This window comes from Danio aesculapii, chromosome 16, assembly GCF_903798145.1.
Source record: "Danio aesculapii chromosome 16, fDanAes4.1, whole genome shotgun sequence".
Taxonomy (NCBI): Eukaryota; Metazoa; Chordata; class Actinopteri; order Cypriniformes; family Danionidae; genus Danio; species Danio aesculapii.
Genome location: NC_079450.1, coordinates 38,330,789 through 38,355,244, shown reverse-complemented (window position 1 = coordinate 38,355,244; position 24,456 = coordinate 38,330,789). Strand labels below are relative to the sequence as shown.

At 37.5% G+C, this 24,456-nt stretch overlaps 1 protein-coding gene across 1 annotated transcript in view; it reads right to left on the bottom strand.

Annotated features, from left to right (window-relative positions):
- LOC130243997 (protein shisa-7) overlaps positions 1-24,456 on the bottom strand; it is a 30,325-nt gene that overhangs the window by 5,166 nt on the left and 703 nt on the right. The window contains exons 2-5 of the mRNA XM_056476320.1: positions 6,675-8,858; positions 4,224-4,372; positions 3,596-3,661; positions 701-889 (exon numbers count right to left, since the gene is read on the bottom strand). Of these exons, the coding sequence (XP_056332295.1) occupies positions 701-889; positions 3,596-3,661; positions 4,224-4,372; positions 6,675-7,399 (1,129 nt within the window). The 5' untranslated portion in view covers positions 7,400-8,858. The remainder of the gene's footprint in view (positions 1-700; positions 890-3,595; positions 3,662-4,223; positions 4,373-6,674; positions 8,859-24,456) is intronic.

Here is a 24,456-nt window from a genome sequence, read left to right as displayed (position 1 = left end):
TCGCACATAAAAATCAAACCTTCACCACAGCCGGCTGCTTAGCTCATAATATAAATTCATCAATCTTTATGTCCCAGGATTATGTGTGAACCTGATTTCATTAATTTAACAATATTAATTCAATCCTATTTCATCTGAACCCAGAAGTATTTCATCTTTCAGCTGATTAACTCTGAGTCATTATATCAGCCTGGATAACCATCGACTGTGTAGAACTTTCTTGTCCTCCAACTGTAACTCACACTTCCCAGGGGGTTTGATGTCTAGCTGAGAGAAAGGCCTTAAGGCTGTATGCGTCTGTGCAAGATTGCGGGCGCTTTGCAATGGTTTGCCCTTATTAAAATGACCTTCGCAAACATTTATATCTCCCAAGTGTTCCAGTGAAACACTGACACTGCTTTAAATAATAATAAAAAAACAAGTGAACAGATATTTTTACGCAATGTTCTGAACCCTGCATGAGACCATGTCCTCAGCACAGAGCAGGTAATTTCTCCTTCAAAACACAACTGTACTAAATGTCACACTGCTTTTGATATTTGTCCATCTTTTCTCCATATTGCTTATAAATTTGAATTATTCTTTGAAATGACGAAGGCTTATATTAGAAAGCAATCATGCCAGGCTTTTATGTAATTCTTACAAAACATGCTTTTGTCAAGATAAGAATCTTCCTCTCCGCAGGTAATAAAGCACTCACCGAGACGCTTGAGAGATGAATATCTGTTGATTTCAGGCTTCATGGCGGCTTCATACGAGGGCGGCAGCTGAGCCAGGTTATGTAGGGATTGATGGAAGGACGGCTGGGGCTTCATGGCGTTAGTATGCTTACTGGGCTTCAGTGTGCCACCCATGGCCAGCTGCATGTTGTTCATACGTGGTGCACGCTCTTTAAAGACACACGTCAAAGGAATTCTGGTTATTTCAAATTACTTCAACATTGTAGGGCTTTTTTTACCTGTTATTAATGTATTTTGGTCGATGGGATCAGAAGTAGACAGATTCCTGTTTACATCTGGAGTTTTAATCAGTCTACTTTGCGCACTTTTGGCCACTTTCTGGGGGGGATGGTTTATGTATGGACCTTTTCTGATCTTTCAATCTAGTGTTGCGAAATTTACATATGAATGGGCAAAACACAGTAGAAAATGATACAGAGTGCAGCAGCTTTCATTTCTGCTCTGATAGTCACAAAACTATGCCAGATGGTTTTCTTTACCCATTAGGACTTTTAAGGAGAACATTTGCTTTTACATTTTTCACCTTTAAACAAAACTTTAAAAAGTATTTCCCATCTGAATAACATTAGGGGCAAATTCACCCCGACCGCAGAGTATATTTGTTGTGAGGGAGCAATTCTGGTGCATTTAATTTCTTGCAATTAGTGAAACTTGAACACACCTACTCACTGAGTATGTTTACATGGACACCAAAAATCCAATTTTTATATGATTAAGGCAATACTCTGATTAAGAGTCTTTCATGTAAACAGCAATGTTTTATTAATTTAATCCGATTAATGTCAGACTAACTGAATTAAGATGTGGAGTATGCCAGTTTTAGTCGCATTATTGAAGTGCAGTACAAACATGTAAACACCTTAATCAAAATATTACCGTCGTGTAGGATTTTTACCGCATTTTGCCACAGGACATTCTACACACACGGCTGTTTGACACTATTCTTTGCACCTACTGAGTCACTTAAGAACCACAGACTTATACACCTCGAAATGCAGAGGATTTTTTCCCCATCCTGCGTGCGGTATCAAATTCCATTAACAACAATCTTCCAGCAGTTCATACTCGCATCCAAAATTTTATTTGTCACGGGGGGCATGCATGAAATGTTTCTGAATGAAAGTGAAAGTGCCAAACTGCAGTTAAAGTTGAAAAATTAAAAATGAAACACCTGAAATTACTCCGGAGGAAATGTGGATAGCGCAGTGACACAATGACGTTAATCAAGTTATGTACATGTAAAACGCGATCATGAAAGGAACATTCAAAAAGCAACTCATGTAAACACCTTAATCAAATTATTGTCTTCAGATTAAGGCAAATAATTCTATTACTGATGTCCATGTAAACATAGTCACTGTCTCGCTGTCAATTCCCTTATCTGCCACAGCTCCATTGGATTAGAGCACTGTCAATTTCACAGATCAAACACAGTACAAGCTGGAGACCACCAAGTAATGAATTATAATTATAGGCCTATAAATATGAAAATGCATTTTTTGCATGTTGAAAGTTCCATTTCGTTCTTAATTATTCAACTTCCATGCACCAAGACCTCCTAAATTAAAAATTGTAGTTAGATTTTTTTCTGTTGTTTAAAAGAATAACAGCTAATGGTGAAATTCATTAAATCATTTTTTTAAAAACAGTTGTGAAACAGCTATGTTTCCATCTAAAGATGCAAATTAAATATATGTGCAAAACTGAATTATTGTTTAAAAGATGTGTGAATAAAGCAGCGTTTCCATCCAACGAGTCAAAGAGAACAAAATCCTCACTTTCTGATTAACTGGCGCCAAATATCCACAGTAAACATGGAATTTATTGAAGCAGGAGAAGCTGCATGAATCTTTTCCTTATTTAATAAATGACTTCTCCTTTAACATTAACAAGCGCCTCAGGCAATTGAAAACGTAATGGAGGTAATAAATAATAATAACACTAATACTGAAATGATGAAGTCGTTTTAGAATGACCGAAACAACATTTAAGATGTTCAGCCTGCTGGTTTGTCAATTCACACACATTTTATTATCACATGATCTCTTCTAACAAAATCACACTAATGCGCATACTGGAATTTGTTCGGTAAAAGTGTTTCCATCATAGTTTATGCGCATCTTTTCTTATTGAATAAAAAGTTTATCCTATTCAGTTATGCGCATATGTTTTTTTATGCACATTTTCAAAATTGATGCGCATCTTGCTGATTCCATCAACTGTTTTTTTTTATGTGCATATCCAAAATACGCATAAAAATAGGTGGATGGAAGCATAGCTATTGACGCGGTAACATAGGTAAGCTAAAATTTGGGGTTTTTCATAATGTTTTTACACTTTTAACATAGAATAGTAAACATTTATAGAATACACACAGTTTTTTGCATGGTAGTCCTATATATTTCTGCTTTTGTTTGCAATGTTGAAGTACGGCTTCACATTTAAATGATTTTGTCATTTGAGAATAAGCCTATTAAATATTTAAAAATGCATATTTCCCATGGGGCTTTTTAACTGGTTCTTGGGAGGGCCAAGAACCAGTCAAAGGGCCCCATGGGAAAAGGCTTTTTGAAAGCTGTGCCACCCCATTAAAAAATAATGGCATCTGGCTAGCTTGCTTTAAAAACACGTCACATAATGTTTAAGTATTAGGTGCTCTTTTGTGGCTGTTTGTAGACATTCAACCACATGAAAGCAATACAATCAAACTACCTCTGAAAGTGGTCAAAAGTGGACAATCGCAAAATGTTCCAGACCTCATTTACACCTGTTTTTAATGTCTATTCATGATCATATCCACAAAACACATCTCAATACCAGGTGTAAAATAGGTCAAAATCTGTGGATTTACCTACCGATAGTGGCAGTATGTTTGGGACTGGAGCCTGTGGTGTGGATGAAGTTGTGCTGCAGATTCCCCACTGTTAAGCAGAACATAAGGTGTGATTTTAAAGGATGTCTCTAAGGATATTTTACATGTAGTGAATTCACAAAGTAAATGTATCCCATCTTCTACTACAAATGTTGCCCTGTTAAGCTCTTTCTGTGCTGAGACTTTTACACCGTCTGTTCATTCTAATGCCATCATATACAGCTCCGTGTTAAATAATTCACAAATGCCCTGTCATCATTTGGCTGTTGCTTCTTCCCTGCGTTTCTTTCTTGTCCTGAATTTATACAGTTGGTCGTTCACAAGACTCAAGCTGAGATGGGAACATGTAAGGATCTCTGTATGACATACAATGCAGGAATATCTGCCAACTGCAACCAGGTGCATGAACATTATTTCAGATTCATAATATCGTTCAATATTCATGAGTTATTCACTTGTGACACTAAACAGTCCCATATGATGAATTAAATCAAATTTTAAACGTTTTCATCAATTTAGCTTACAAACATACACTGGATGACACATCATAATCCTAAATATGCTTGGGCCATCATGAATGCGCATGGAGATAATCTGAGTTTCCAACTTACGTCGGTTATCTTTCTGTAGTGTGGGATAGAGATTTTTCGGGGGTCGTCCAAGCGTCCCTTCTCCTCCTCCAGTTCCCAAAGCTACACTGTTGTTTCTCTCTCCTTCCTGAACTGGACTCGACTGGTGACGCAACATTTCCACAAGAGCCCTGCAGGGTAGCATGTAGACATTAGTCAAGAGAACACAATTTAAAAGTGTGAGTTCACCTCAAAATAAAAATCACTTCTCACTATATTATTATTCACCGTCATTCCAATGCCTTAAGAAATGTATTCATCTTTGAAACACACATCAAGATTTTTAATTAAATCTGCGAGAGTCCCTCCATTGAAGGTTCATCCACCATTCAAAAAGAGATAAACAAAAATACATCCATATGACTTGGGAGGTTAACCCAAGTCTTCTGATGAACAGATTTCATTTGCGTTTTTATTCGCATTCAAACTTGAACTAAAGCAATTCATTCTTGTTTGTCACAAAACATGGCAGAGCTTCTGCAAGAATCAGTGCAGCTTTGTTCAGTGTGTTTACATAATGCAGCACATATTTTTCTCTTTACTTTCTTTAAATTAGCCAATAGCTGGGACAGAGTATGTGAGGTTTAGAGCAGTGTGTGAAATATACATACTATACTGTTATATGAATTATATATATATATATATATATATATATATATATATATATATTAGGGATGTTCCAATCGTTTGGCCGAAGATCACTTTTTATGACTCGATAGGTACTCGCCAATCTGGCCGATTTCATGAACCAATCGCAGGTGTTTGTTTACAGCTTTACACGCAGAGGAAGATGCGTTCTGTGTTTTGACAATATTGCAAGTTGACTAAAACCTGGCTGAAAATGTTATTGTTTTAAATATTTTATAATATATCTTTTTGTAATATACTTATTGCAATAAATAAATATGTAATCATGGGTGTGCGTTTTAACGTCTTATGCATCAAATATGCGCTCCAAACTTTTTCTTCATTGAAACGTGTTGAATTCTTCTTCCATCATGTGCAATATTTCTAAATTGCTTTGTTAGTCATTTTTCTTACCAATGCTTTTATCTATTTTATCTATTATTTTCTGTAAAGCTGCTTCTGACTATGACATGTCCACCATAAATGGTTATAAGAGACGTGTTTAATGGATTATATGCAACATTCTTCATTTATTCTCTTGTAATGCGAGATCTCCACTTAAGTATCATACTTAGAGGACAAAATGTGCTTTATGCATTATAAAGCTTGAAGCATCAGAATCAGTGCTCAGTATCAGCCGATCACTATGACAAGGAATTGGTACTCTGTATCGGCTGCAAAAATCCTAATCGGAGCATCCCTAATATATTTATATATAAAAGGTGACAAGTTTGCATACCTGCACCAACCTGCACTTATTATATTACTGTTTCCATTATATGACTTCCATGGAAGAGTAGGTGTATGTTCAACTACAAAATATGCATCTAATTTTACGTTACTTTTAGGCTATATGTAAATACAAACACCTAGTTTACAAGAAAAGACAAGAGCTGCTGGTTTTAGGTCGCCGACTAAATATTTTTAAGCATAGCCTGCTGGGTGTGGTTTTGTATTCACGATGGTATGAACCAACATAGGAGTGGTCAAATGTATATTTATTTTATCTATTATTTTAATTTTTAATATAATTTAATATACAGATGTTTTAACATCACTAAGGCAGCCGATTCGAATGTTATAACTCGATTGAATGGACATTATCAGTGGTTATCAGCTGATAGATATGGGCAGTAGGGGCCTTCTGCGCCTACTGGTAGGTTAAAAAAAGCTGTTATCATCCATCAACATGGCTAATCAGCTATAGATCACATACGGCTGTGGACGAAAGTTAACGATAATTATTCATATTATTTATTAAATTTATAATTAATTGTATTTTATTACTGTCTACCCCTACCCTTACCACAACCCCTAGCCAACTGTCACAGTAATGTAAAAACAGATCTGGATCTGGAGTCTTCTCTATTAGTTTAGCTGATTAACCATGAGAATTATTTATATTATCTATTAATTTTCCATTAACTGTATTTTATTAACATCTACCCCAACCCTAAACCTAACCATCACAGTAATGTAAAAACAGATCAGAATCTGTACTCTTAGTATAGATGATTAACCATTTTGATGGATAATAACAGCCTTTTGAGCCTACCAGTAGACGCAGAAAGCCCCTACTGGTCCATATCTATCAGCTGATAACCATTGATAACACCCAATTAATTAAGTGATAACATTTGAAGCAGGTGAATAAGGTGCCCCCACGGTGGTCAACCCTGTAATTCGCACCCTGGACCCTGGGCTAGGAACATGTTTTTTTTATGGAGACAGAGGACACAATCTTTACCACAATGTGAGAATTTTCATTTTGGGGTCAACTATCCCTTTTTGGATGAAACATCTCACCTGGGCATGTTCAATTCCCTGTTCCTGGGCTGCCGTGATGCCTTATGAAACGCCACTTTAATGGCCACCGCCACCGCCACTGTAAACGAGATGACTCCACCAATGACATAGACGGTGTTGTTGCTCTGTTCGATGCGGCTCTGGTCGGGCAGGCCTGGCGCTGGGGGCCTGGTCGCAGGGGGCGCTGTGTTGGCCCACACCGGAGATTGGTAGTTGTGGCAGATGCTCTGGTCCAGCCTTCGGGAGCGGTCGGGACAGCAGAATCGATAATGGCAGGTCCCACAGCAGTAGATGAAGTCATCCTTGGAGCAGTTAAAGGTGAGGTCATACTGCCCCATGACATCATAATAACCTCGACACACGTCCACCTCCACCAGCTTGCGAGGAGGCGGGGCTACCTGAGCCGCTCCAAAAGGGGCCTTCAGTGCATCAGTCGTTACATTCTTTGGCAGCATTATTTGAGGCAGCGGCCTGAGGGGCATTTCTGCCACTCCAGCTGGCTGCTTTGGCCGACGATTCATGGACTTCCCTCGCATGCTCCCGCCGTTTTTAGCAAGGGGGTACATAAAGCTCCTGCCCTGAGATCTGGGGTTGGGCGTCGGGGTGATAGTAATGGGCCCATTTCTGGAGGGGCCCGGGACGCTCGCAGAGGAAGCGTTAAGTGGGACAGCGATTAGCAGGAAGAGAATGATGACAAGGACTCGAGCTTCCAAGGTGGGCATCATCTTTACATGACTAACGCTGCTATTTTCTCTCGCTGACTCAACTCACCGCACAATGCTGAATTTTGTTAAAGCAGCTTGCTTAGCGCTGTCAAATAGTCTTGTATTATATGAAATCTGAGTCTATATCAAAACAGTCTCGAAAGTGAAATCTGTTTACAAAGTCTGTTAAAAGTGAACGGTCGCACTCTGAGATGGCGTGAGAGAGAGAGAGAGGGGGGAAATAACTATCTTGATGTGCTTTCAGCTTCAAGGTGAGTTATACAACACATTTTCTCATCATGCAGTGCTTCTGTCCAGCATACAGCTGGAAAACCTGAACAATACGTTAAACAATCCAAATGCTGACAATGCAGGCAACATACAATTGTGTAAACAGGAAATTAAAAAAACTGTCAGATATTAACAAGGCAAATGTTCCCTTTTGTGGCTTTCTTCAAAAATAGACATGTTCATAGCAACTAACAAACAAAATGGCTTCTCGTTTCTGTCCTATTATTTCAATATCCTGTGTTTTTCACGGACACATCAAGGCAATTAAGCAGTACAGCTGTGTACATTAAAAGTATTCAGGTTTAACTCCTTGTTTTGGCACTTATCAGGATGAAAGATTCGTCTAAGAGATAGGGGCAACTGTAAACATCTTTAAAATGTAAACTAATGTTTTGCTAACATATATTGTTTTTGTTTTATTTGGGCACTCCTTACATTCAGCAATGGCACTTAGTCTTTAAGCAGATTTCCCTGACCTGTGATGCTCCCTGAAAGTTTACTATTATTAACTAGTATAAACAACGTCCATACACTTGGTGAAAAAGAAACCAAACTATCTTGTTTACGTGTTAACAGGACTACTCAGGACGGTGGACTCCTGTAAGGGTTTGAGGGTGGTATGATGAGGAATCATTTTGATTTCGTTCAGCATCCTGGTCTGATGAACCTTTACATTACTGAACTGATATGAATGTGCATTTCCTCATTCGGCATGGAAAGAATTACCAAGATAATTCTGTGTGCAAATTTACAATAGTTGAAAGGAATCAGGTGTGAATTGATTCATCTGTCATGTTGAATAAAAACAAAGATATGCCCTGCCTATACAGATTTTAAACGTCTATTAAAGAGTGTTCAATAAAATGATGACAGACATCCGCAAAATAAATGATGTTGGCAGTAAAGACGTACAACGTTTTCAAGGCTGATTGTCTTCACAATAAAGAAGGACGTGTGTAAACCTGCCAGTCTCCTTCCAGATTCTTAAGGTTCACGCAGAAGATTAGCTTTTAAGATGAGCCCACTTTTCATTGAAATGGTGAAACATTTGAAACCACTTGCTGAAGCTCTTGGAGAAATACTTTAAAGTCCCATGGTGTGGACATGGCTGTTTCCTCAGGTTTTTTGCAGGGTTGATTTTGGAATCTGTTGGCGGTTATGAAGTGGTCTGTTGTCAAGCGATGTGTCTCTGAAAAGAAATCAACACACTGATGTTACTGCCTACATACATACACAGAGAGAGAGAGAGAGAGAGACATCTGTGAAAGTTTTTGAAAGATCATAGTTAGCTTGTCATCTGCATGGCAGCCTATTATTTTCATTGCGACACGCATGGCATGTGATGTGACAGACAAATAAGGTATGCAGCAACTAATGCGATCAATATAGAATTCAGCACAAAAGAGATTTTTATGGGGTACGACTGCATGTTTAAACACATTAAAGCTACAGCAAGACTATATTTCAATTCAAACTATGCCAGAATGAGAAATATTAGTGTACGAACACATTAAATATGCATATCTGCAAAAAGCAATCATTTCATTTTAACAATGTTCAAAATCAATAAGAGTTACTAAAAAGTATGTGGTAACATTGCAAAATAAATTAGATAAATATACCAACTCATAAATCAACATCTTAAAATTTGCTTATGGCCTAAATGTGATGTGCATTCCAATACACAACAGCAAAACTCGCCGTTACAGTTAAATAAATACCCACTCATGCCCTAAGGACCATATTAGTTCTGGTTCTTTGATTCGTTCTGAATCAGAATAAAACATTGAATCTGTGAGATCTGTTTAGACTCACAAATTCTGAAAAACCTTCCTTGCTATTCTTGAAACAGTTTAAAAGATTCATTGAAAAGTAAAATATCATAGTCTATTCACACTGTTTCAGAGTACAAAGTTATTTATTTATGACAATATACACTCACCGGCCACTTTATTAGGTACACCTGTTCAACTGCTTGTTAACGCAAATTTCTAATCAGCCAATCACATGGCAGCAACTCAATGCATTTAGGCATGTAGACATGGTTAAGACGATCTGCTGAAGTTCAAACCGAGCATCAGAATGGGGTAGAAAGGTGATTTAAGAGACTTTGAACATGGCATGGTTGTTGTTGTCAGACGGGCTGATCTGAGTATTTCAGAAACGGCTAATCTACTGGTATTTTCATGCACAATCATCTCTAGGATTTACAGAGAATGGTCCGAAAAATAGAAAAAATCCAGTAAGCCACAGTTCTGTGGGCGCAAATGCCTTGTTGATGCCAGAGGTCAGAGGAGAATGCCCAGACTGGTTCAAGCTGATAGAAAGGCAACAGTATCTCAAATAACCAACCGAGGTATGCAGAAGAACATCTCTGAACATACAACATGACCAACCTTAAGGCGGATGGGCTACACCAGCAGAAGACCACACCGGGTACCACTCCTGTCAGCTAAGAACAGGAAACTGAGATTACAATTCGCACAGGCTCACTAAAATTGGACAATAGAAGATTGAAAAAACGGCAGGTCTGATGAGTCTCGATTTATACTGCGACATTCGGATGGTAGGGTCAGAATTTGGCATCAACATGAACGTGGTGAAATGGTGTGGGGGATATTTTTTGGCACACTTTGGGCCCATTGGTACCAATTTAGCATTGTGTCAACACCACAGCCTATCTGAGTATTGTTGCTGACTATGTCCGTCTCTTAATGACCACAGTGTACCCATCTTATGATGGCTACTTCCAGTAGGATAACGTGCCATGTCATAAAGCACAAATCATCTCAGACTGGTTTCTTGAACATGACAATGAGTTTACTGTACTCAAATGGCCTCCACAGTCACCAGCTCTCAATCCAATAGAGCACCTTTGGGATGTGGTGGAACGGAAGATTCGCATCATGGATGGGCAGCCGACAAATCTGCAGCAACTGTGTGATGCTATCATGTCAACATGGACAAAAATTTCTGAGGAATATTTCCAGTACCTTGTTGAATCTATGCCAAAAAGGATTAAGGCAGTTCTGAAGGTCCAGTCCGGTACTAGTAAGGTGTACCTAATAAAGTGGCCGGTGTGTGTAGTTATAACCAATAAAAAGGAATCTATTTTATGCACTAAAATGTAGTGAGGTTACAGTTAAAAATAAATGTAACATTATCTACATTATTACTGAGTGAAATTAAGATTAAATTTAATATTTATCCCTCAAGATCTGTGATTAAAAGGCAGTGATCACCCCAAAATGCAAATGTGCTGTTAATTTCCCCCCTCAGGCAATTTAAGATGTAGGTGACTTGTTCTCTTCTGTAATATTTAAAAAGGAGTTTGAGCTGAAACTGTGCTCCTTGGTAATTCGAAAGTCAGTGATTATAAGTACTTGGAGAGTCAGAAATAGTTTAAACTAAATAAATACCTTGGTCTCCTGAAATTGTCTTACAAAATGTAATGATTGGTCTGTGTTGAAAAAACTGAGCATTATTTACAACATTACACTTTGGGTGCAGATATATTTAATCAGTATTGTTCACGTAAACACCATCAGATTTGCTTTGGTGCATATCATATGGCCTATTAAATATAACAAATAAAAATGAACAAAAAAATCATATTTAATATAATTATTTCAAACAGTAATATTGCACATTCTTCCTTTATTTATTCAAATAATACAATACTAATATTTACATTATTGTTAGTTTTCCTTTTAAAAATAATCAAATTGTAATCATTTTAATACTTGCTAGCAATGCTTTGCCAGTTTTAGCAGTGTTCAAAATCAATAAGAGTTTCTAGAAAAAGTATGTGGCAACATCGCTAAATAAATTAGATGAATATACCAACTCATAAATCAACATCTTAAAAGCTTATGGTTGTTGGCGCCAATCCTGTCTGTAAATCTCCACTGTTCTATCACAAAAAAAGTTTAAAAACCCCTAAAAAATTATTACTAGAAAAAAAATTGCTTATGGCCTAACTGTGATGTGCATTCCAATAAACAACAGCAAAACTTGCCATTACAGTTAAAAAATACCCATACATGCCCTGAGGACCATATTAGTTCTGGATCTTTGATTCATTCTGAATCAGAATGAATCATTGAATCTGTGAGATTTCAGAACAGCTACAGTCGGATCTGTTCAGACTCACAAATTCTTAAAATCTTTCTTGCTATTCTTGAAACAGTTTAAGAGATTATTTGAAAAGTAAAATGTCATTTAAATGAATGATTCATCACTAATCAGACTATTCACACTGTTTAACAGTACAAAGTTATTTATTTATGACCATATACACTCACCGGCCACTTTATTAGGTACACCTGTCTTAATGCTTGTTAACGCAAATTTCTAATCAGCCAATCACATGGCAGCAACTCAATGCATTTAGGCATGTAGACATGGTCAAGACGAGCTGCTGCAGTTCAAACCGAGCATCAGAATGGGGAAGAAAGGTGATTTAAGAGATTTAAATCACCTGAATAAACAGGAGTAAATAAACTGTGGCTATATTCTCTTTGCTCTGAAACTGACAGCACAAAGCCTAAAAGTTTTTTTATTTATTCAGATGAACATCTTATACAGGATTACAGTTAATCTACCTACAACAGTGATTGCGCATTAACAGCGTCCAACTATGTCGGTATGCAAATAAGCTTGTTCATGACAGTCTGGAGCACAATCTTCTTCTTGTATAATGACGAGCCAACAGAGGCTCATTGGAATTACAGGCTTGAGCCTGCTATATTGTGAAACTGCAAATACTTATGTTTGACTGCAATTTTTAGGTGAAATTAAAGCTATGTGGGCAGTATGATGCCAACAACATTTGTTTTTTTTATACACTAAAAATATTTACAGGGAAATATTATGAGCGAATAAAGCATTATCTTCATGCAGTTCTTTGTACAACACTAAATAAATACCACCAAACATTTTAACAATGTCCATCATTTGTAATTAAATGCATTTGCCTCACATATCTATCTCCATAAAGAGAGATAAGCAATGTAAAATCAAGGTAAAACCATGTAGCCTCAGCTCACTATTCTCTTCCGTTTGCTTTTAAAAACACTATTGGTTGGGTTTAGTTCAGTGGTTCATTAGGTGATCTGTTGGACAATCCGCTCTTTCTTGTGGACGTGCACAGAACGTGTTTCTGAAACCTATAACACAATGTACGCTAAGTGACGTATTTAAGATTTGCAAAAATGTACACAATGCCCTCTAGTGGATTTGTCATCTAAAATGTGCAACAAATTGTAGCTGGTGCAATGTATTTTTGCAAAAATGTAGGCTGAGGCATTTATTTTTAATGAGACTGGGTTGTTTTGAGCAGACAAACTCGAACATAAGCTGATGCCATTTGTTTCATTTCAGAAAACTATCATCTAAACTATCATCTAACTATCTTGATTATAGATAATTAACTATCCAGAGTTTCAGCTAAAAACCTTCAGGGTTTTTACACATATTTCAAAGTCAAATTTAAGCAGTTTTCAAGCAGTTTCCAGGTGCATTTTCAAACTTTTACAGCACTTTAAAATTGTGTGGTAAATTACATGTTTACAAACATGTACATCACACTAAACCAGATGCTGTTAGTTAGAATTATATACTATACTATAGAATATCCTTAGGAAAATTTGTTGGCATGTTTGCCCCAAGCCCAACATTAAATTACTGCCATTTGCTCTACTAAATGCAATTTACTCACATCTTAAATGTGTTACCTTAAAAAGGACCTATTACAAGATGTAAAAATAATTATCTAATGTTCCTAGAGTGTGTATGAGAATTTTCAGCTCAAAATACCACATAGATATTCTTTTACAACACTTTGAAACTGCCCCTTAAGGGTTTTGATCCAAATTGTGCCGTTTTGGTGACTGTTGCTTTAAATTCAAATGCATGTGCATCAGCATAGTGGCAGATTGAAAACAGGACTGAATGTTATCTCTGTGAAAAACTGAAGATGTCCAAAGAAGTGTCTCGCAAGAAGACTGTAGCTATGTTTCCATCCACCTATTTTTCTGAATTTTGGATATGCGCATAAACAATCGGTTGATAAAAACTCCAAGATGGTCATACATTTTGAAAACACGCATTCAAAAATGTATGCGCATAACTGAGTAGGATAAACTTTTTATTCAATGTTATCAAACAAATTCCAGTATGCACATTAAAAAAAGTCATGTGATTTACTTATAAGAGATCATGTGATAATAAAATGTATGTGAATGGACATACCAGCAGGCTAAACACACTGTAAAACATCTGAAATCTTGTTTTGGTCATTCTAAAACATTCTAGTCAACAACAAGTCTAAAAATCAACAAGCACCCCGTCAACAAAAGTCCAACCAGAAGTCAACAAGTCTAAAACATTCTAGTTCTGGTCATTCTAAAGCCATAGCCATATCACCCTGCAGCCCAAGACCGGTTCCTCACTTAAGCTAAACAGGGCTGAGCCTGGTCAGTACCTGAATGGGAAAACTAGGTTGCTGTTGGAAGTGGTGTTGGTGAGGTCAGCAGGGGGCGCTCAACCTGTGGTCTGTGTGAGTCCTAATACCCCAGTAAAAGTTATACTGTCAATGGGTGCCGTCTTTCAGATGAGATGTTAAACCGAGGTCCTGACTCTCTGTGGTCATTAAAAATCCCATGGCACTTCTCGTAAAAAGAAGAGGAGTGTAACCCCAGTGTCCTGGCCAAATTCCCTCCATTGGCCCTTACCGATCATGGCCTCCCAATCATCCCATCCACGGAATTGGTTTTATCACTGTCTCTCTGCTCCACAAATAGCTGGTGTGTGGTGAGCGCACTAGCGCCGTTGTCCTGTGGCTGCTGTCGTACCATCTAAGTGGATGCTACACACTGGTGGTGGTGTGGAGAGACTTCCCTCATGATTGTGAAGCGCTTTGGGTGTATGGCCATACACAATAAATGCGCTATATTAATACACATTACTTACTTACTACTTACTCGCCTAACCATTTCAGTATCAGTGTTATTTTTATTAATTACCTCCAGAACTGTCAAGAGCATCTGTGCTCTGCATCTCATGATTTCAAATGCCACCACGTGTTCATTGCATGTCGGCATCGTCTTCAGAGGTGCAAGTCGTTTATTAAATAAAGAAACGTTTTTACTGTTGATATTTGGCGGCAGTTAATCAGGAAGTGGGGATTATGTTCTCTTTGACTTGTTGGATGGAACCGCTGCTTTTTTCGCATGCCTTTTATGGGATATTCCAGTTTTGCGCATAAATTTAATTAGCATTTTTGGATGGAAACATAACTTATAATGTTCATCTGTGCATTTTAGAAATCATCATTTAAAAAGCCTCTTGGTCATTAACATTATCTTTGGCAGGTATGTCACAAAATCCCTAATGGCGGACGGCTGCTTCTCACTCAGGGCTGTCTATGCTAATGATGGAGAGATCGTCACTAATGGGCGGGGCTTTCCTCCTTTGATGACACATACATACAGGAGAATACCAGTCAAAAAAGTGTTTCTGCAGACTGTTTTCTGTTTTTTTTCTGTGTTTCTGTTTTTAAGAAGTGTGATTATAAAAAAATAAAACTAATAAATTTTTACCATTAGTGACTGAGTATAGTTCGCCACACACTGTCACCACACTACTGTGTTTAAACCCCTTAAAAAAAGTGCCTTTTGGATAATTGTTCCCCTTTAAATTGATGTTTACTTTCATTTAATGCATTGTTCGGTTTTCTTCATACAATTTGTCTTCTCCCACAGTTTAAGCAAAAGGTACACACAAAAAAGTCTTTAATTTTACGCAACAATATTGTTTTTGTTTCAAATAGTTAATAGCTATGGTAGCTCAGTGCTTAGCAGAAGAAGAAGAAGATCGCTGGTTCGAGTCTTGGCTGGGTCAGTTCTATCTGGAGTTTCCATGTTCTCCCCGTGTTCGAGTGGGTTTCCTCCTGGTGCTCCGGTTTCTCCCACAGTCCAAAGACATGCACTATGGGTGAGTTGGGTAAAACAAATTTGGCCATAGTGTATGAATGTGTGTGTGAATGCGAGAGTCTATGGGTGTTTTCCAGAAGAGCATCTGCTGCATAAAACACATGCTGGAATAGTTGGTGGTTCATTCCGCAGTGGCGACCGCTGATAAATAAGGGACTAAGCTGAAGGAAAATGAATGAATGTATAATCATTATTAGCCATTTCTTCTTTCTTTTCGGCTTAGTCCCTTTAATAATCAGGGGTCGCCACACCGGAATGAACCACCTATTACCTATTTAGTAACTTAGATTATTATGAATGCAATTCAATTAAATTTTCATCTAGTTTAAGAGCTTTATCCAAATTTGAAGCACTTTTCAAACACTGCATTCAAATTCAAGCATTTTCCAGGAATTTTAGCATCCGGAATCTGCTATAATGTCCTCACTGAAGAAAACAAAACAAAACTCGCTCTTATTTTGGATGGCCTGAAGGTAAGTAAACTGCAAATTGTCATTTCTGCAAGAACTATCCCTTTAAGTCTATCATTTGTACTCATTACATGCAGTACAGCTGCAAAATTCCCACTCATGGCGTTGAGAGAGATGATGTGATGACCGTTTGTCTACTGCGTTACAACAAGTCACTATGAATCAGAAGCATTGAGAAAAGTGAATAGTAGCAATGATCTGAACAAATAGTGATCAGTCCTTTTCAGAGAGCGTAGCATGATGTACGACACGGAGGAGGGGGAGAATCGAAAGAGAGAGAGAGAGCGAAAGATCCTGCTTTCCTGACACTGTAGGTCTATGTGTCACAGGAAGTGAAAGAGACCATGTTGTGAAAAAAAAAAAACGTATTCTCTAATAAATACCTACACGCTTTGATTTTTCACAATTGCAGGGGCCTGTGGAAAACCATGGAGCAGATGAAAGACGTGCGAGAGAAAAGCGAGATAAATGCAGGGTAGAGATTTAAATATGAGCACAGCAAAGCAGAAGTGCACAGAGCCAGAGGTATGACAGCGGAGAGGTGCTGTGTGCTGTGTGTATGTATGTGGGAGTGCAGTGTGTGGGTGGAAGAGAATGGAGAGCGTTCAGTGACACCACTTACTAACACACACGCGCGCACAGTACACACAATACACAACAGCAGGAACATACAGTGCTAACACCAAACTGCAATGCACGCAGACAGTAAACGCTGACCAAATGTGCTTTTTTTAACACTTATAAAATGCGACAGCCCTCCAAATGTCTGTTGTGGCAGATCAACAGGTTAATGGTGTGAGAGAGGCTGACGGCATGTGTTTGATGTAATGAGGCACAGATGTGACCAAAGGAAACTGACCATCAGAATGTGCAGGGGATACAGGGATGGGCAAAAATAAATAAAGAATTCCGCTTGCTGCCGATTCATCATAGCTATAATGGTTGTGCATCGTGTCTACTGTGACGTTGTGGCAAAAGTCGCTGCTATCCTTACATAATACAAAATTAATACATAAATACAGGTACACAGACACAAATCATGGAATAATAGCAGAAAGAAATTGAATTTAATATATAGGGGGAAATCATTTCAATAATTCAACTGAAATGTTTGATCAAAATAATACCACAGCACATAATTATTCTTTATTAAAGTAATAAATGTTATACAGGACCATAAATCTAGCAATTGAATGTAGATTGTAAATTATTTCACATTATATTATATTATATTATATTATATTATATTATATTATATTATATTATATTATATTATATTATATTATATTATATTATTGATTAATTTTCTTTTCGGCTTAGTCCCTTTATTAATCTGGGGTCGCCACAGCGGAATGAACCGCCAACTCATCCACAATATGTTTTACTCAGCGAATGCCCTTCCAGCTGCAACCCATCTCTGGGAAACATCCATACACACTTATACACTACGGACAATTTAGCTTACCCAATTCACCTGTACCGCATGTCTTTGGACTGTGGGGGAAACCGGAGCACCCGGAAGAAACCCACGCGAACGTAGGGAGAACATGCAAACTCCACACAGAAACGTCAACTGACCCAGTGACCTTCTTGCAACAGCACTACCTACTACGCCACTGCGTCATCCTATATTATATTATATTATATTATATTATATTATATTATATTATATTATATTATATTATATTATATTATATTATATTATATTATGTATACTTAGTCATTTGACAAGTGCTGTGTAACAGAATTTTTAATGCATTTTAACATTATAGTTTTAATAGCCAATTTCTGATACTGCTGGTCACATTGCTCTTCATAAAGCATAAACAACTTTGTAAAGCACTTTGAACTGCATTCATTTGTTTGAATAGTGCTAAATAAACAAATGCTTGCATAACTCATATTTTGTCTTTGCGATGGTTACAGCACATCATATTTTATTAGTTATTTTGCAATATACCAGTATTCAGTTTAAAGTGCAATTTACTAGGTTAATTAGTTTAAGTAGGCTAATTAGGTTAGTTAAGCAAGTCATCTGAAAATGAGATTTGTTCTGTAGCCAATTGAAAGATAATATTTTTTAATATTTCTTATTTCTTAAACTGCTTTTATTCAAGCCAAAATAAAAAAGATAAGACTCTGTCAATATGAAAATCATATAGGAAATACTTCCTAATTAATTCCTTGTTCTGTTAGACATCACTTGGGAAATATTTGAAAAAGAATTCAAATTTCACAGGGGCTAATAATTGTGTCTATATATATATATATATATATATATATATATATATACATATATATATATATATATATATATATATATATATATATATATATATATATATATATATATATATATATATATATATATATATATATATATACAGCTAAAGTCAAAATCATTAGCCCTCTTGTGATTTTTTTCATTTCTCAAATGATGTTTAACAAACCAAGGATTTTTTTTACTGTTTGTCCAATAATATTTCTGGAAAAAGTCTTATTTGTTTCATTTCGGCTAGAATAAAAGCAGTTCTTGTTTTTTTTTTAAACCATTTTAAGGTCAATATTATTTGCCCCCTTAGGCTATTTTTTTCGATAGTCTACAGAACAAACCATTGTTATACAATGACTTGCTTAACAACCCTAGTAATTAACCTAATTAACCTAGTTAGGCCTTTAAATTGCACTTTAACCTGAATACTAGTACCTAAAATATCTATTAAAATATTATGTACTGTTATCATAAAAAGATAAAAGAAATCCGTTATTAAAAAACAGTTATCAAATCTATTATGTTTAAAAAACCTGTTTCTTTCCGTTAAATAGAAATTGGGGGAAAAATATGCAGGGGTGCTAATAACTCAAGAGGGCTAATAATTCTGACTAGGGCTGCACAATATATCATTTCAGCATCGATATCGCATGTGCACATCTGCAATAGTCACATCGCAGGATCTGCAATGTTGATTCTGAATTATAGTTGACCAAGAGCTAGAACACATGTGATTTGTAAGTTTAAACATAATAGAGTGAAACTTTATCCTTTGTATGTGTGTTTTTAGGCGACGCAGTGGCGCAGTAGGTAGTGCTGTCGCCTCACAGCAAGAAGGTCGCTGGTTCAGTTGGCGTTTCTGTGTGGAGTTTGCATGTTCTTCCTACGATCGCGTGGGTTTCCTCCGGGTGCTCCGGTTTCCCCCACAGTCCAAAGACATGCGGTACAGGTGAATTGGGTAGGCTACATTGTCCATAGTGTATGAGTGTGTGTGAATGAGTGTGTGTGGATGTTTCCCAGAGATGGGTTGCGGCTGGAAGGGCATCCGCTGTGTAAAAACGTGCTGGATAAGTTGGTGGTTCATTCCGCTGTGGATTGATAAAAGGGACCGGATTAATAAAGGGACTAAGCCGAAAAGAAAATGAATGAATTAATGAATGTGTTTTTATAGCCTTTGACTGAGCAGTTTTAGATATTTGGTCTAGAAATGAAACGCATTTTAAGAATTGTGATTATTCAATTCCTGTACCTAAATACTTTCAAACTCCCCAGAAAATCATCAAATAGAGCTATTCAAACCATCTTGTGAAATTATAATCATATTGCAATACAGTGCATCCGGAAAGTATTCATAGCGCTTCATGTTTTCCACATTTTTTATGTTACAGCCTTATTCCAGAATGGATTAAATTCATTGATTTCCTCAAAATTCTACACATGATACCCCAAAATGACAATTTGAAAAAAAAGATTTTTTGAAATTGTTGCAAACTTATAAAAATAAAAAACCTGAAAAATCACATGTACATCAGTATTCACAGCCTTTGCCATGAAGCTCTAAATTGAGCTCAGGTACATTCTGTTTCCACTGATCATTCTTGAGATGTTTCAGCAGCTTAATTGGAGTTCACCTGTGGTCAAATCTGTTGATTGGACATGATTTGAAAAGGCATACACCTGTCTATATAAGGTCCCAGGGTTGATAGTGAAGGTCTAAGCACAAACCAAGCATGAAGACAAAGGAATTTTCTGTAGACCTCCGATACAGGATTGTGTCGAGGCACAAGGCTGGGGAAGGTTACAGAAAAAATTCTGCTGCTCTGAAAGTTTCGGTAAGCACAGTGGCCTCCATCATCCGTAAGTGGAAGATGTTTGGAACCACCAGGACTCTTACTAAAGCTGGCCAGCCATCTAAGCTGGGTGATCGGGGGAGAAGGACCTTAGTCAGGGAGGTGATCAATAACCCGATGGTCACTCTATCTGAGCTCCAGCGTTCTTCTGTAGAGAGAGGAGAACCTTACAGAAGGACAACCATCTGTGCAGCAATTCACCAATCAGGCCTGTATGGTAGAGTGGCTAGAGGGAAGCCACTCCCCGCCTGGAATTTGAAAAAAGGCATCTGAAGGACTCTCAGACCATACAAAACAAAATTCTCTGGTCTGATGAGACTCAAATTACATTTGGAGAAAACCAGGCACCACTCATCACCAGGCTAATACCATCGCTGCAGTGAAGCATGGTGGTGGCAGCATCATGCTGTGGGGATGTTTTTCAGCAGCAGGAACTGAAGACTAGTCAGGATAGAGGGAAAGATGAATGCAGCAATGTACAGAGACATCCTGAATGAAAACCTGCTTCAGAGTGCTCTTGACCTCAGACTGGGGTGATGGTTCATCTTCCAGCAGGACAATGACCCAAATACATTGTCAAAAAATTTTAATTATTAAAGTCCTTGAGTGGCCCAGCCAGAGCCCAGATCTAAATCCTATTGAACATTTCTGGAGAGATCTGAAAATGGCTGTACACCGTCACTTTCCATCCAACCTGATAGAACTTGGGAGGTACTGCTAAGAGGAATGGGCAAAAATTCCCAAAGACAGGTGTGCCAAGCTTGTGGCATCATATTCAAAAAGACTTGAGGCTGTAATTGCTGCCAAAGATGCATCAACAAAGTATTGAGCAAAGGCTGTGAATACTTATGTACATGTGATTTTTCAGATTTTTTATTTGTAATAAGTTTGCAACAATTTAAAAAAAAAAATCTTTCTTCAGGGGTATTGTGTGTAGAATTTTGAGGAAATAAATGAATTTAATCCATTCTGGAATAAGGCTGTAACATAAAAAATGTGGAAAAAGTGAAGGGCTATGAATACTTTCCGGATGCACTGTATATATTATTTTATATTGACTTATCGATGTGAACTGTCCCCGATAATGAAATCTTCATGATTAGCAGAATAGAACCTGCTGATGGGTTTGCCCCTCATTTAGTGCATAATTAATATGGATGAATTTAATAGCCAAGTTTTTAAAAATGACAGATTTTGCACATACAGAGCAACCAGTGAGACCTACGTGGGAAGACTAGGGCTCTTTTTTTGTTCTTGTTATTGTTGTTGTTGTTTTTTTGTATTTACCACACACTTGTCATGAAGTTCTGTTGGAAGCAACCAGAGAAGACGTTTTAACCCTGCAACTTTGATCTGAGCAGGTGATCCATGTGGGCCGTTTACAGTTTCCAGTCTTCAGCATTAAAAACAGTAACCTCTCATTTGCATATCTATAATAAAGCGTAGGCCATTTCGACACCTTCTTGTCTATGCGAAACAGTATGCGCCTCTACAAACTGGATTAGCTTCTTTTTTTTCCTGAACGCGGCGCCCAATCAGCAAGGCACTGTGGGCGACTTCTAAAGAGATGTGCCACTGAAGATGTGGCGCATTCACAAACAGCTTCAAAATCCAACAGAAACGTGAGTTCGCTGAGAAAATCGTGGATGCTTCACCTGCCTCTAATCTGATCTTAGGAAATCGTGCCGTTCTCCTTCGATTTCATTGTATTCCTGTTGCAAAACATGTCTGTTTTGGCCATTCTGTCGACTTCTCTTTATCTCTCTCTCTCTGTGATATTCAGTGCGTGGGTTGAGGCAGCTCACTCTCTCTCAGAATAGCACTGCAGTAGTTCAGTCTTGTATAGAAGGAGAGAAGGAGAAAGAGAATGATAGATGGGATGAATAGACCTTCTTCTCCCCTCTAAAGCTGCCCTCCTCTTGAAAGACAAAGAGTTTGTCCTTTTCGCCTCATACCCCTGTGACTCTCCAGGCTATTTGTGGACTCGACTAGCAGTCCATCGCCCTAAAACATAACATCAACTTCTATTAAAAATGCATTTTATAAAATGAATCGCCTTGTTCTTGATGTTGTTAAAAGACTCGGCTGTCAAATGAATGAAATCGGAAGGGTAAGAGACTTAAAAACCCACTTTGTTTGCATCATGGACAATGTTAGGCTCTGTAGAGGATGAAGGATCTAAATAGTTGTGAGTTTGCATTGTCAAAATGCCCCAAAAATGAAATTCTGAGTTTCACAAACTTCACCAATCTGCAAGAAGGAAAATTTGTTAGAATGTGCAAAATGAACTGCACACTGTGTGCATCGTGAAGCATTTCTGTCAGAGGTGCAAACCAACATAGTCTCACGGTAGTTGTAATAATTTCACGTCATTGTAATATTTGTATTAATTTGTATGTTTTGGGATGATGCTCACGTCATATTGACGCACATGTTTAGGGATGGGCCTTCTTTATGGAAACTGTAGTTTCTGAGACTGAATTCATATGAATTATCCACTAATTTTCCAAAGCATGGGAATAATTATTTTTATCCAGTGGATTCAGGTTAGTTTAATGAGTAAAATTTTTTGTAAAGCATCAAAAAAGGATTATTAAATTCTTTTTAAGTTCTTGTCAGTGGTGAAGATCGATACAATCTCACAGCAATTCGTATATATGAAGAGTTTAGATGGAAAAACTTTGAAATTTTCAGCTAAAATCAGAATTTTCTTTGGCTGTTTTGTGTAGTTTTAATAATTTTACTCTTAGTGCAAAGAAAAGGTTATGTTCATCGCCTTTAAAGTGAATTAACTGAACATAAACATAGGAGGTAAAGAAAAATGCAAGATTTAGAGGATATTTTCAGACAGTACATGGAGGTTTTTTCACCTAAACTCTTCATATATTGCATTATTGGCTAATTTATATGAATCAATTTGATCTCAATTGTACTTTGGGGATGATCTGCTCAAGTATCAGAGGCACATATTTTATTTTATGTTTTTTGTGTGGGGTGGGGGGGGTTGTCTTGCTTTTAAAAATTATATATTTTAGTACAAATGAGATTATACAAATCTGATTTCTTTTTTGCTACATTTTTATCAGATCAGATTGGTGCAGACGGCCCATGAAAATGATTTAATGAGTGAAAGACAATGCTGCTGAGCTGCAAAATGTGTCATATGAAAGAAATCCAGCTTTTTTTCCATGAGCTGGAACAATGTCACTGGTCAACTGGTCAGACTATAAAAGTACTTATATTTTCTGTTAAATGAATGCAGCGATAGGTAAAAGGGACCAAACAAAACCCCTTTTTGTGCAGCTTTGCAGAACTAAAGCAATAAAGTGAGGAATTATCACAATAATAACCCCTCCCCACACACACACACACCCCAACCCCCCAAGCACAATCTGACTTCCGAGAAAAATGTGTTGCAAAACATCCAAATGTGACATTTAACAAGAACAAATTCTGCCTGGTTCTTCTTGACAGCTAATTTCACAGATTTCTAAACAGGACAAGCAGCTTTATTTGTATGAGCTGTAATAATCACACCAGTTAGAATATAGAAATAATAACACACAACAAATATTGCAGGTGCTTTCTTCAAGTATTTTCAAGCTAACTCAGATTAGTCTTCATTTTTTACAGAGATGCCATCTTGAACACATATGTCCTTACAGCTGTTAGTAGCCAGATATCATGTAGAAAATATATGTTTATCCAGTTATTTTAGAAGTTGGTAATTATGTGTAGGCCGCAAAAACCCCACCAATCTGTGATTGTGTCAATTTAACACATGCAGAATGAGCGAGCGTCATACCTGTGGAGAAACACACCGTGCGAAAACTCCTCTGCGCAAAGCTGACTTTTGACGCTCACGCTACACTCATGTTCCCTAATAACGACAGCTTTTGATACATTTCTGATAGTCGAAGGTGAAAGTATCGTGTGTCGACGTGTCTCTTGCGGATTGTGGAGCTGTACTTCGCACGAGGGTGAGTAGGTGGACATGACAAGCAGCGCGAGCGCAATGAATGGCCGTCTGCGTAGGCGTGAATGCATGTTTGCACGAAGGCTGATGTGGAGCCACCTTACACTTACATATGTGTGAACATCTTCCTCTGGACGCCCGAAACTCACTCAAAACACAAGATGTGACACGAACATAGTCTCGACTAACAGATTTACAAGCGTAAACCACGAAACTTCCATGAGA